The sequence below is a fragment of the Osmerus eperlanus genome, chromosome 7 (genome assembly GCF_963692335.1).
Source record: "Osmerus eperlanus chromosome 7, fOsmEpe2.1, whole genome shotgun sequence".
In the NCBI taxonomy this organism is placed as follows: Eukaryota; Metazoa; Chordata; class Actinopteri; order Osmeriformes; family Osmeridae; genus Osmerus; species Osmerus eperlanus.
In genome coordinates, this window is record NC_085024.1 from 16548228 (window position 1) to 16562335 (window position 14108).

A 14108-nucleotide genomic window follows, 5' to 3' on the forward strand; every position below is an offset into this window, starting at 1 on the left:
GTCTGTAGACTGCATGGTTGTGATATGCTGTAGACTGGTCTGTAGACTGTGAGGTTGTGATATGTTGTAGACTGGTCTGTAGACTGCAAGGTTGTGATATGCTGTAGACTGTGAGGTTGTGATATGTGGTAGACTGGTCTGTAGACTGTGAGGTTGTGATATGTTGTAGTCTGGTCCGTAGACTGCATGGTTGTGATATGCTGTAGACTGGTCTGTAGACTGCATGGTTGTGATATTCTGTAGACTGGTCTGTGTAGTTTTATGTAGGGTGATTGTAGACTAGACTCAAGTCCGTTCTGAAAGCAAAACTATATGAAATTTAAAATAAGGAACATAACTGATGCCAGGACACTTAGAGACATCTGACTTGTTCTGCTGTTTCCACCTGTAAACAGAAAAAGGATTAACTATTTGTTAGGTAATAAGTAGTTATCAGGTATTGGTCAGTTAACAGGTATATCTATATATATATAAGATATTTTTAAGGATTACTTGGGGTATGCGTAATTTATGATATCACATTAGATGTGTTCCGTTCGGTGTTCCCTGCCTTTAAATGTATTATCAGTATGAACATACTATAAACAGTGATTTCTAAAGTTTTCCAATCTCAGTGTGGGGGCGTGTGTGGTGAGCTCACCACTATTCAGCAGCATGCCCTCAGTGAAGGCCAGAGAGCCGTTGTTAGGGGCCGGATCGACCTGCAGGAGCCTGCACATTAGGGAGTATATGTGGATGCTGTCGAAGGGCTCGGACACGTAACCTTTCTTGAAATCTGGTCCAAAGGCTCGAAAGATGGTTTTCATGTCCATTTCCCCATTGTGGAATCCATGATCACCTTTGTTCACATAGATGAGGAGTCTCTGTATGGAATCAAACATGGCGTGTTACGCTAGTAACAGAGTCTAACATCCTACTCTCTTAGTGGCACTTTCTGTACACTTGCAACCAAAACAGGAAACTGCTATGGTTTCATCATGACCTACATGACTTTGTGCAGAGTTGTCAGTTGACTGAGCCTAAATGTTGTTTTGAACAGATTTAATGACAAAGGTCAAACACTTACCGAGTTTAGGTTGAAGCCCTTATCAGCTATGATAATGATAGGTGGGATTCTTTCACTCTTGGCCAAATGAAAACTCGATGGAATGTCTTCTTTCTTGAAAACAGTGAGGTTTGGTGCCTTGGAGAGAGAATCATATACTTCCTGAAGCTTCCCTTCTTTCGGAGTTACCATCCCATACCCTCCGTAGTCCAGGAGCTCAAAGGAGGTCGTCTGGAAGAAGTTGAGGTAATTATTAAGGATGATCTCATCTACCGCAGGTCTTTTTTTAATGGTGGTCATGCCATGATCTGAGGTGATGATCACGTTGAGGCGTTCTGTCAGACCACAGCGTGTGATGGCGTCCCTCAGGTAGCCTAGGGTACGGTCTATCTGCCTGATGATCTCCCTCCTCTCTGCTGTCTCGGGGCCCACAGCATGGCCCACGTTGTCTGGCTCCCCGTAGTAAAGAGTCACAAAGTCAAAGTCCTCCTGGCTGAACCAACTCAACACTGTGTCAATGTTACTTTGCCACTCGGTCTCGTTGTCGTCTGGTTGACCGGGCTTCTCTACCAGAGCTCTGTTTACGGATTGGCCGCTGTAATTGGCCCCTCCTCCGGGGTAAAAGAAGGAGGCGGTTTTCAGACCTTGGTTCTGCGCTGTGATCCAAAGCGGCAGCACACCGTTGTCCCACCACTCAGACCTCTGCATCGTCGCTTTGTGAGGAACTTTTTGGTTAGTTGAGGTATTGAACATCATGTTGTGGACAACTCCGTGGTCCTCTATCCATCTACCTGAGATGACAGACAAGAAGATGTGAATGTGTGAAATCGTTCACCCACAGCTGACCTCTCAGAGGTGTTATCAACAAGGAGTTGCTGGAATTCAGGAGTTATTGATGATCAAGCCGTTAACTTGATAGGTGATGAACTGCAACATGTCAGTGAGGGTGACCAGAGTCAAACTCATGAGGCAAACGGCTAAGTTGTTATATAATACTGAACCAGAGCAGAGGTGAGCCAGGTTTTTTCAAACGGAAGCTTTACTCAAACACTAAGGTAATACAGTTGTTTTAGTAAAACAGGTAAAAGTACAACAGTCTGATCTCTGAGGAGAATCGCTGTCCCTAGGAAGACTATTGTTAATAGTATTTTCCTCCCCATTGAACCATGTCTGTCCAATTAATACATTTAAAAATGAAAATATTGTTATCATTTATTCCCAGGGTACAAACCCTTTAAACTTAACATTGAAGATGTTCAAAGCTGCTTTATCATGGATGAATACCCAAACCCAATGTTAGCTAATATACACTCCGTCATCATAGTACAAACTCGCAGGAGCCCCAGCCAGGTTGGTGTGGTGTGGCATGGAGCAGGTGATGATGCTTCCTTACCAGTGATGGTGGTGAAGTGAGAAGGAGAGGTCATGGTGATGGCTGGAGGAGTGATGTACTTGGCCTTGACCCCATCCCGCACCATTTTGTCCATGTTTGGGGTGTCCACATCCTGGTCGTAGTCCCATCTGAAACCATCGAAAGAGATCACCAGTAACTTCTTGTTTGTTTTCTTGACCAGCGGTATTGAGTCTACGCTAAGAACTATTGCCATTAGGCCTACCAACAGCTCCAACTTCATTGTGATGTCTGTGGTCACTTGTACAGCTCGCAACCAAAGCATTTTGACAAGATACGTGTTTTTTATACTCGTGGTGGTTGGTGGGTGGATAAGGATAAGCTTGAAGATTGTTCTCAAGGATAAATCCTTGAGTGTGTTTCAAGATCTCATGTTATAAACTGTTATCTGAGATTTATTGTTAATGGCTTGTGTCAGGCCAGAAACTGAAACAGACTCTCAGATAAGGTTTTGACTACTAAGCAAAGAGGGATGATTCAGTTGCTTTGATTTAACCCTTGTGCTGCCTTCGGGTCACATGACCCAAAGGTTCATAACGAACCATCGTTGTGTTTACCCAATTTTACCCAATACAAAAACAAATAGTCAGGAGTCAGGTGGCTGAGCGGTGAGGGAATCGGGCTAGTAATCCGAAGGTTGCCAGTTCGATTCCCGGTCATGCCAACTGACGTTGTGTCCTTGGGCAAGGCACTTCGCCCTACTTGCCTCGGGGGAATGTCCCTGTACTTACTGTAAGTCGCTCTGGATAAGAGCGTCTGCTAAATGACTAAATGTAAATGTAAATAAAAATCATTTTCTTTTAACCTTCGCAATGTGGGGGGATCTGAGACAGCCCAACGGTTAAAAGAAAATGCTTCACTTTGTTTTTGTATGCGGTAAAGTTGTTGCAATACGATGGTGGGTCACAATGACTGATGGGTCAGAATGACCCGAAGATAACACAAGGGTTAAATGGTATTTGTTTCGTATTTCTGTGTTGTCACAGATGGTCTTGGGTTCGGCACTATCAACTAAAATACAAAGGTGTAAAAACAACGCATAGTGATATACCGGGGTGAAGTCACGATACTGTCAGCGGGTCGTGGTGCATCCGGGAGTTCTGTGGGAGGGGGAAGGAGTGAAGTGGAGTGTGTCCTGGAAATGGGGAGGAGTGGAGCGTCTTTCGTTTCTCAAGATGTTGTTAATTGTCTGTCTTTTAAAAAGGGATGTGGAGAATTGATTGAAAGATGGCATCGCTCCAAAGGGCATTTATTATCCTTAAAATAAAGTAATTTGTGCTAAACTAAGATCGATAACTACCAAGTTATATCTTGATGTTTCGTAATGATAAGCAGCAAAAAAAGATATAAACAAATAAAAATGCTAGTTTTGCACATAGCTGGATAACAGTGTCAGATAGAGTTCACAGAGTAGACCTTTCCAATAGATAGTCTTTCTTATGTTCATGTTATTAGGACTGGCAGGTGTACAGTAGGTTCATACTATTTTAGGTACTCACATGCTACAGTATTTCCCCTAAGCAACCCATCACAAAAATATCTTAATTACAATAGTGTGCTAAAACAGGGGGTGGGGTGTGTGTGGGGTGTGTGTGTGTGTATGTCTATGTGTTTGTGTGTCACAATTGAGGTGCAGTTGCTCCAGATAGGGTGAATGGAGAACCTACTCAGTGGGATGTCGTGGTATCTCAGTAGGACGTTCATGTGCCTGTGTGGGCGGGGTGACAGCCGTAGGTGGAGCTCCTGTGAACAGGGAGGATGTGCAGCGTGATGTCACAGTCACTGCAGTGCTATACCACAGTCCTGCATTCCTGCTCCTGTCAGGAAGCCTTGACAACAGAAAGGAAATCATGGCAACTTTTGGGCTCTTCTCAAACAACTCTCAGCAAAACACGACACAATCTGAAGACTGGACCGTTGTGAGTAAAACTTTCAGAACTTTAGTCAGACCCCCACCCCCACCCCACCCTAGACTAAAACAACAACAGCAAAACACTTAAATTGTATGAGCTTTTGTAAACACATCTGTTCTATTCGCAGGTTTACACTGCAGTCAGGTGGATCCAGTTGATAATGGCAGTTCTGAGGTATGGAAGAAGGATTCTCAGTGTTATTATGCACTTCAGTTCTGTTGCGTTGTCCACCTCATAGTACAGTTATAGTAACCAGGTCCTTTAATGTCATGCAGCATTTTAGGAGCTGGATCCATTGTTTTTCATGCATCTTCCAAAAAACTCACCCGGACTCCAGAGGTTAGTAAATATGACAGGCTTTGGCTTGGGAATGACATGTATTAAATGCTTTCTATGTTTGTCATGTCACATAGTAGAATTGAAGATTAGACTAGTGAGGACTACAATGATCCTTGTTAAAGATGATGGTCTCCTTCCCAGATCCAGGCTCTGTTTCTCCTGAGTGTGACAGACATGCTGCTGGCACTGAGCTGGCTGGTCGGAGCTGTGCTGTTTTCCCAGGGCAGAGATAATCACACCACCTGCTACAACCTGCACACATTCGAACAGGTATGAGCCCAGTGGGCTAATCTACACCACCTGGTAATGTAACAGCCCTAACTTGAACATTGCCAAAGTGAATCGACAATATTTGGCTCTCTGCAAAAGCATTGAACTCAATGACATTGCTTGGAGAAATAACTGAAGATTAGCTGGCAGGCTATTAGACTTTCCAGGTCTCTACCCAAGTAGGCCAAATATAACTAGAGCAATGCAGTGAGTTTCAGCCCAGTTTCACTTGTTCAGTGTTTAGAGCAGGACAGCACTGGTCTGTGGATGACCCATTTCCCTGGTTCTAGTTTACTGGCCCATGGATAAATAAACAAGGCAGTGTTATGAGCAAATCAGTCCTAATTCAAACAGAATATGTTCTATTAAAAAGTATCAGGGGAAATAAGTAAATTGCAACAGTTTGGCATTGCATCATGTTCCTACGTCTCATAGTTTGTGTGTATATTTGACAACATACTGTAATGTAATTAGGGAACCGAAACAATTTGTGATTCCAGGCTGGACTTTCTAGTTGCTCTATATTTTACCAATATAGCTCTCTAAGTTCTACCAATACATCTCCCCAGATCCTGAGTACACATAATCAGCTAATGTGATACTAGTGCATCCTGTAGTGTGGTAAATTATCTGTAATCTGTTGTTACGTATTATTGACTGTTTTCAGATGCTGTACATGACCTCCTTCAGCTACACAGTAAACTACATGTGGGCTCTTTACAGTAGCATCAGCACAAGGTTCTACTGCAGTGTCAGTGGAGGTCCTTCTCAGGTAGGTGCCTAACTGTAAAACACAGGTGTTGTATATTCCAAAAGAAAATCAGGTGGTAATACTTCTTTGTGTAACATGACCTTAAATTCAAGAGATGAATAGTACCATCTGGGGTCTCTCCACCTCACAGTTTCTCTTGTCATGTTTCAGTTTCCCCGCAAAGTGAGCACCTTCTGCAAGATGGCTGCTTACATGTCCTGGTAAGCACAGTGCAATGATGCACCTACCAGCACCCAGACTGTCCTGCCTCTGGTACGGGCCGGTCCCTGCCTCTGGTACGGGCCTGTCTCTGGTACAGGCCTGCCTCTGGTACGGGCCTGCCTCTGGTACGTGCCTGTCCCTGACTCTCTCTTCCCTCAGGGTGCTTCCTGTTCTCCTGATGACGCCGGTGTTGATAACTGGAAACATGGAGAAGTGCCATGCAAACTTCAGTCAGCCTTACCAGTAAGTCTGGAGTGTCGAACTGCGTCAGAGAGCACTCGTACAACGGTAACAAACGTTGTCGTCAAGCACATTTGAGATTTCAAAGTGCTAGGTGAAAGTTTAAGACAAAGCCAGCAGCATCCACAGTCAGAAATATTTCTTTTGGATACAACAGTTTTCATGGAACCTTTTTCAATTATTGATCAATGATTGAACTGACTAGTATCCCTGTCCCTGCTCACCAGGTGTCTCCTCATGCACACGGGGGCTCTTTACCCACCCCCCCATCCCACAAAGAAGCACCAGATCACAGGCTGCACTCTGGTCCACCTGTTCAGCATTGCTGTCTTCCTGCTCGCCTTCTTCTTCACCTGGGTGGGGATTGTGGTGAGTTGGATCTTTGGATGATACAAACTATGCTGAATAAGCATGTATGGAAAATAACAACCAATCGGTCGAAACAAACCTTATGTTCACACACACACCTCATACACAATCACATCCATGGATGTACCAGTGATGTCACACATCTCTTCCCTACCAGGTGCTGATTGGAAAGTCCCGCCATATTTACAGACGTTGCGTCACCTCCAGTGGTTTCCTAGGGGACCGCCAGTGGGCGTCCCTCCGTGTTGTGGACAGACGCGTTCTCCTCTACCCCTCAGTCTTCCTCTTTTGCTGGGGACCAGGTAACTACTGACCCTCGGAACAAACGTGGCTTGCTTGTGTGCTACCCTGCGCAGGATTGTCTCACTGACAGAGAGAGCATGTCTGTGTGCTTTTGTCTCCTAGCTGTGTTCCTGGCAGTTCTCAGGCTCTACAAGCCCACTGCAGTGGAGGGACTCGTAGGAGTGGTGCTCTACTTATCACAGGTAGGAGGACTCCATCTGATCACAAATGAACAAATCCTGATCACGCAATGGTCTACAGGAGGCGTTTGGCCTAACTATTCCCCTGCCTGTTAATGTAATGCACAGCTTTTCTGGCCTTCAAAAGTTATGGCACTGGGTTCTGGCTAAACACCCCTATTCAAAGTAATTATTCATCAAACAGTGCTGATATTGGGACTAGCTTGTTAAAGATTAAGGTTAAAGAAGAAAGATGTCCCAAGAAGAAGGAGTAGCCCTGCTCTACGTTCACTGGCTGATTCCATCCCTGTCTGTCTACCCCCAGGCCTTCTCCTCAGCCTCCCAGGGCCTCCTCAACTCACTGGTGTACGGCTGGACCCAGAGCACCTTCCGCTCAGCTAGCAAGGCCTCTCTGAGGGATGTTGATACCCAGACGCCACTTCTCCAGTCTCAGAAGAAGAGCTACCAGACAGGCCTGCGCACCATGGGCTAGGGGAGTCCCTGGCCTCGGCACACTAGATTGGCCAGCACACCAGACTGCCCTGTGGGTAGAAGAGTGTCTGGGGCCGTGGTGTACCACAGTCGCCATAGCAACTGAACGAAGTTCATAACAACGTCAGGAGGATACTGAACCGTACCATCTGTGTTTCTGTTGCAGGGCTTGGAATATCAGGGTTTTGTTTTGAGATTTGGGGAAACCCCTTGGTTGTGTGTGTGAACAGTTATAGTAGTTGTTGTGGTTGTGAAGAAGAAGTGCAGAAACTGAATTAGAGAGAGACTTTCAGCTGCCAGGCTCTAAAGAGCAACCATAGTCAGCAGATGAACTGTCAGGGGGATTTTATACACAAGGAAGTGTTTCACTGAAACAGGAAATGAGACATCTGTACTGGTCACATCAACTCCCTCGCCTGGGCTGTTTTGACGGTTCACAATGGAACGCAAAATGTTTTCACATTGTCTCGCAAAAATCCCACTTTTTCCCTATGGCAGTGTGGTTGAAGAGCTTGAGAACTGGGTGGAAAAGTTCCTGACAAACATGTTCTGAGGGCCCCTAGACCTCGCCCTAGCACTCACTTCACGTTGCCCAACCGTGCAGAAGACCCTCAGAGGCACCGTCATATTTGATCTGGAATCAATAAGGGGACATCATTCACAAGGCAAACTCTTTGTATAGTCATGTGACCCTGGCCATTGTGAACAGGCCCTGTGTAGCGTGTGGGATGTTTTTTGCAGGTCAGCACACTAATTCTCGGTAATGCGATGGAATGTGTCAGTCATCATTGGACAACTTTGCACAGAAGGCTTCATGCTGGGCTGTATCTCCCTTCTATAAAATCATATTCTTATCCAATTGTTGGACAATGTTTTGAAATGTTTATGCAGCTTGTGGAGTTTTATCTTATGTGAGAGGTTGTTATAAAGGCCACTATAAGTGGTTTTGCTATGCATGTGTTTTCCCCTTGTGGATTAAACCTTTTTACTCTGTATTATTGACACCTCAATAAGGTTTAATTTCAACAAAGTAAAGTACAAATGTAATGCTTATCTTTACAAAAGCTGTGAACTACGACAAAATTCTTAAAAAATAAATATTTCACAATCATTAATTTTTTTTATTGTGACATCACATTTAGAATTCTGTCATTTGGATTTGTCATGAATAACATTAAATTAAACCTCCCCAAACTACATTTTTGTGTGCTAAGATGAAGTCTTCACACACTCTCTCAAGAGATTCCAGGGTTTCTGAAAGGTTCATGGACAGGACAGGTGAGCATTTTCTTTTCTTTTTTTTACAAATTAACCCTTTCAAATTGTATTGATTGATGACTGGATTTGTTGTCCATGTTATGCATTCATTCATTCATTCATGCCTCTTGAGGACAGTACAGAAAGACAACCCAATGACAGGTGGCTGAATGATAGAGGATTTTCATCAGATCAGGATAAAATGTCCCTGATTTGCAGCACTCGACAATCGCAACACAGACGTCAGGATCTCAGCTCTTTCTCCCTGCCATCCAGGTTTCCAGTGGGGCCCATTCTTCACCCAGACCCCAACAGTAGCTGAGCACTCCATCCTGGGAGCTAAGGCCCCCGAACCCCTCTTTCCTCCTCTGAAGCCTGCGGGGGACACCTCCCACCTCAGACACCCAGCCAGGAAGGGGGGCAGCATGTCCGTGGAGCCCAGGCCCACCTCAGACTACCTGGACTTCTGTTTCCTGCGAGCCTGCTCGACGCTGGAGAAGATCCAGGGGGAGCTGCTGTACCGCTGTGCCAGCTGCCTGTGGTACTACCCAAGTCTGGTCTCTCTGCAGACACATATCCAACAAGGCTGGAAAGAGGGCTTCAGCTGCAGGGTCTACTACAAGAAGCTGAAGGAGGTTCGCTGCTGGAGCGAAATGAAAAGACTCCAGGGTAGAGCGTTTGAGGGCAACGGCCTGCCACACGGCAGCCTCTTTTCACTGGGGAAGAAAATTGTGCCGTTAGGGGAGGATGTGAGGTCACAGAGTGGAACCACCGGGGAGACCGAGCAGAGAAACCGTCAGGTGCAACAGTGGCTTGCTGAAATAGAAGACTTTACTGGCCTCTAAAGTCCGCAACAATGGTTATCAGGACAAATGGATCTCTATTTTCATTACAAGCTGATTTTCATGAAGAGTATTACTATAAATTCCTTGAAAACTTTCTTAGTTTGTGTTTCTTATCGTAAAAGAAAAATACAAGACTCCTAAACAAATTTGAATTTGTTTTATACAGTACTGCACTGAATTACACCAGTGGCCAATACTGAAGTGTTCATCATATTGCTTCCTTTGTAAAATGACTTGTTCCCAAGTCACCTTGTATTCCCACCTACACATTCACCTCCAGTCTCTGTAGCCATGCAAAGATAAGTCAAATACCAAGAGTTTGACTGGCAAATGTGTTTTTCACATGTCCCAAGGAAAAGAGCAGTCTGACACCTCCTCACACAGCTGGTCGGGAGCTGCTGGTGAAGAAAGGGTCTCTACTCTCAGGTAAGAGTGTCTTCATAAACAACTAAAATATTCAGTCTGGCTCTGTTGCTATAAAGTGTTTATCAAGTCCTATTCCGTACCTGAAGTACATATATAGATAGAGGTGTACCACATGTTTGTAGAAACGAAGAGCCTAGCAATTGGATGGTTCAAAGGTTCGACTGTGTATGGGCCGCCCGTTAGGACTAGACACGATGACCTGCCATGGTCCGCATCCCAGAGACTGCACACTTACAGAAAGGCCTACAGAAAACAAAGGGATTACCTGCAGTATCTGTATTAACCAGACTGCTTCACATTCACTAATGCCTCTCCACATGCTTCATGTGAGACTGCCGTTCTTGTGTATGCATTTGTTCATGTGTCTGGTAAGTATAATACCACTAATCGACTTGGTTTACAGGAGTTTGAGAGCTGTGCAAAGTATTGTGAGCTGGAAGTAGTGGCTACATTTGTCTCAAAGTTCGGTAAACAAATGAAGTCAACACTTTACCTGTGCTCACTGGTAATGTGATCCTTAACCCTTGTGCTGCCTTCGGGTCACATGACCCAAAGGTTCATAACGAACCATCGTTGTGTTTACCCAATTTTACCCAATACAAAAACAAATAAAAATAATTTTCTTTTAACCTTCGCAATGTGGGGGGTCTGAGACAGCCCAACGGTTAAAAGAAAATGCTTCACTTTGTTTTTGTATGCGGTAAAGTTGTCGCAATACGACGGTGGGTCACAATGACTGATGGGTCAGAACGACCCGAAGATAACACAAGGGTTAAGTAGATGTTTGACCGCTGAACTCAAAATGTAAAGAGGAAAGTATGATAATTGCACAATTCAACACAAAAAAATTCTGAAGACATATTGTATCTTGAGAAGCTTTTGCCCACAAATTATTATAGTTTTTGTACACATGAAAGTAAAAGTAAATTGTTTTAACCAGACATATCAGGTTTTGGTATTTGTTTGCAGATTGTACATTTTTATTTGTAGGCCGTGTAGCATATTTGTGATGCACACAGTATGCATTTACAAACACACTGATACATTTCACCCTCATTTCTGTCCAGCAACATTCCTGAACACCCCTGTGTTGAAGTTTCTTAATCGCTAAGCCTACCGCTAACTAGCTTTTAATCCAACTTCATCATCCTTGTCCCTCCTGTCACATTAGTTTTGAAATATCAATTGACACCAGATACCAGCCTGTGTCAGCCAGATTACCCCAACAACAACAAACTGTAAACTAAACTGTATCTGTTTTCAATGTTCGCTGTGCATAAGGTCAATGTAGGTATTTGAATGTGGCTATTTGAATGAATATGTAAACTTGCCTTGTCTACAGAGGCAACCTAGACTGTAGCAACAAACTGACTGGTATTAGGTGACAGGGCTGGTTTGCTGTCATGTGAACTTGTAACAAAACCACAGTTTTGTTTTATTGTGTTCATTATTATGTGACAGTATGTGAGTGTGTGAAGATATTTTGCCAAGCTACATCGTTCATTCTAGTCATACAACTTATTATTATGTTTTCACCCCCCCTCTCCCCCACACACACACCTGCAGGGGGAGGTGAAGTGGGCCCACCTGAGGTACACTGTTTGCTGTGCTTGGCAGTGGTGTCCTTTTACAATCATGGGAATCATACCAGTCATTCTGCTAACCCTCACAGCTTTTCACCCAGGTACGGACAAAGAGAACACCGAGATCACTTTGATTCCTTAGTGATATCTGATATCCTACCATCAATCAGTTGTTTAAACAGATGCATGTAGGAACCATGTGACTATGACCTCAAGTCTAGTATTGTGACACATAAAGTGTGCATGACGGAGAACATGATGGAGGCGGTGTCTGTCGCCCTCTAGTGATGACCGCTAGATTGTTCCGCACACATGGTGTCTCTACAGTACTAAACCCTATTTCCATTCAGATCTCAAATGAATGATCTCACCAAATTTAATGAGCATGTTTAATTCTCACCCCTCTCTGAAATCCACAGCCATGTCTTCTCTGAATAGTTATGGGACAGACTTCGTCTTGGCCTTCCCTGAGAACATTGCTTACTACCATCCATGGAAACCTTCTAACCAAGTCCAGATCACAGCCATGGATGGCAACCATAGAGTCAATATCGTCATGGAGCATGTCTACCAGACCGTGACCAGAATGGTGAACAAAGGTCAAATGGTGGTGGTGGACATCCCAGTCATGTATCAGGAGAACCTGCTGGAGCTCGACAGGTCAAACATCTCCAGTAAAGTGCTGCATGTGACCAGTGATGGTTACATCACGGTCCAAGCCGTCAGTCGACGAGCACACAGCATCCAGACCACACCCATCCCGCCCACAGAAGGGCTTGGGAAGGAGTACCACATACCTGCAATGTGGCACCAGGCACCTTGGGGACCAGGTAGAACAGACTCAGCTCCGAGCACACCAAACGGAAGACACCTAGATATAACATGCATGGAAGAAGTGGTTTTCCGACTCCTTGTCGTCAATACTCAAAACACGAACGAGGTAACCATCTCGGGGGAGGAGGGCGAGAAGAAGACATCTGTTACACTCAGACCGTATCAGCTTCTTCAGCTGTGGGTAAACATCTCCCAGCCAGGGTTGAGGGTATCTGCTGACCATCCCGTGGCTGTCCTCCTCAGCCACCCTTGTGCTTTCTTCAGTGACTGCAACTGCAACATGCTGGTCACCTACCTCCCCCTTACCCAAAACTGGGGCTCGAGTTTCCTCATGCCCGCCTTCATGGGAAACAACACAAAGAACGACACCTTCCTCCTGGTATCAACCAAGAAGGATGAGGGTCTCCCCGATGGACAAGCAGGCGACCGATTTTCCTCTCTGTTGGACATCGATTCCACCAAGCCCATCTCCCTCGCCCTCAAGATATCCAACATGCTCCTTAACCTCATCCCTCTCCAGGACTTCTCCTCTTGCTTTCTCCTCCACACGCTCCGAACCTACGAGAACAGAGCCCTCCTGATGGCTCCTACTGAGGACACGGACGGGGTGCATTTAGGTACACAGCGCCTGGCAGCTGACTGGAACCGCATGCAAGGCACCAGCCTCTCCTGGGCGCTGGTGGCATTAGATGCTGGACGTGATGTGACAGTGCTTTGGCATAATTCCTCCAAAATTGCCGTCTATTACCTAGGGAGTGAAGGGACAGCTGTATTTGGAAGTCCAGCTCTGAGTCTTAGCAAGTACCCAGGTATGGTGACAGAAACTTAAACAGTCACATGTATGTGCCAATATCATTTTAAATATCCAATGCATGTTTTGTTTGAAGGTGATTTTAGTTTGAATCAAATTTAGCTCAAAAATGGAATGGTATAAAAACAAAGATAGTTGTGTGTTTTCTTATATCGGTATGCTGAGGTGATGTTGCTTGTAAACAAACATATGTCCTTTTCTCCCATGATCCTCCTCTCCTCCAGATCAGAAGGGCTGTCTGTTGAGGCCCGAGGTATTGATGGTGGGAGAAGAGGAGGTTGGCTGGCTCGAGGCACTGACATACTGCCGTAACCGAAGCATGGTACAGATCAGCTTCAGCACTGATGACTTCCTGCAACATGTGACCAAGGAGATGGAGAAACAGAAAGCTAAGGTAATGGGGAAGATGAAGAAGGAGGTGTGGATAGGCCTGCGGCGCAGCTCCCTGAATGGGGGGTGGTACTGGTACAATCAGGCTGCCTTGGATGTCACTCGCTGGGCCGCCAATGAGCCAGGGCGTCCAGCGGAGGGCCAGTGTGCTGCCATGAACCTGGATGACTACAACTGGAGCGACCAGAGCTGCTGTAAACCCCTCCCGGCTCTGTGCTACAGAGAGCCGCTCTACTTCCCTCTGACCTAGGACTCATTCCAGAGCGGAGTCATTTGGACTGTAGCAAGGATACAAGTTTTTAAACATCTAGTTTAACGAATAGTCATGTATGTTGAATGTAAAGTCTTGTTATCGTTTTCAGTGCTGTTTGTGTGATTAGATTAAAAGTTATATTAATTATAATACTATATTGTGTGATTAACTGTACTGGTTTAGTGGAATTTAAATA

The 14108-nt window shown here is 45.0% G+C and overlaps 3 protein-coding genes across 3 annotated transcripts; 2 read left to right on the forward strand and 1 right to left on the reverse strand.

The window, feature by feature from the left end:
- Positions 1-179: 179 nt before the first annotated feature.
- zgc:153896 (uncharacterized protein LOC569930 homolog) lies at positions 180-2697 on the reverse strand. The gene is made up of 4 exons (XM_062465242.1): positions 2439-2697; positions 1067-1836; positions 641-863; positions 180-385 (listed from the first exon to the last, which is right to left on the reverse strand). The coding sequence occupies exons 1-4, from the start codon at positions 2677-2679 to the stop codon at positions 309-311; spliced, it is 1311 nt and encodes a 436-aa protein (XP_062321226.1). The 5' UTR covers positions 2680-2697; the 3' UTR covers positions 180-308.
- Positions 2698-4121: 1424 nt separating this feature from the next.
- tmem116 (transmembrane protein 116) lies at positions 4122-8676 on the forward strand. Its single transcript, XM_062466307.1, has 11 exons — positions 4122-4375; positions 4497-4543; positions 4645-4708; positions 4850-4978; positions 5646-5750; positions 5901-5950; positions 6111-6194; positions 6419-6560; positions 6718-6862; positions 6966-7045; positions 7347-8676. Exons 1-11 carry the CDS (start codon positions 4307-4309, stop codon positions 7512-7514), a joined length of 1083 nt encoding a protein of 360 aa, XP_062322291.1. The 5' UTR covers positions 4122-4306; the 3' UTR covers positions 7515-8676.
- A 3486-nt stretch (positions 8677-12162) lies between these two features.
- On the forward strand, positions 12163-13918 carry LOC134024001 (IgGFc-binding protein). Its single transcript, XM_062466373.1, has 2 exons — positions 12163-13267; positions 13494-13918. Exons 1-2 carry the CDS (start codon positions 12181-12183, stop codon positions 13907-13909), a joined length of 1503 nt encoding a protein of 500 aa, XP_062322357.1. The 5' UTR covers positions 12163-12180; the 3' UTR covers positions 13910-13918.
- Positions 13919-14108: the final 190 nt, after the last annotated feature.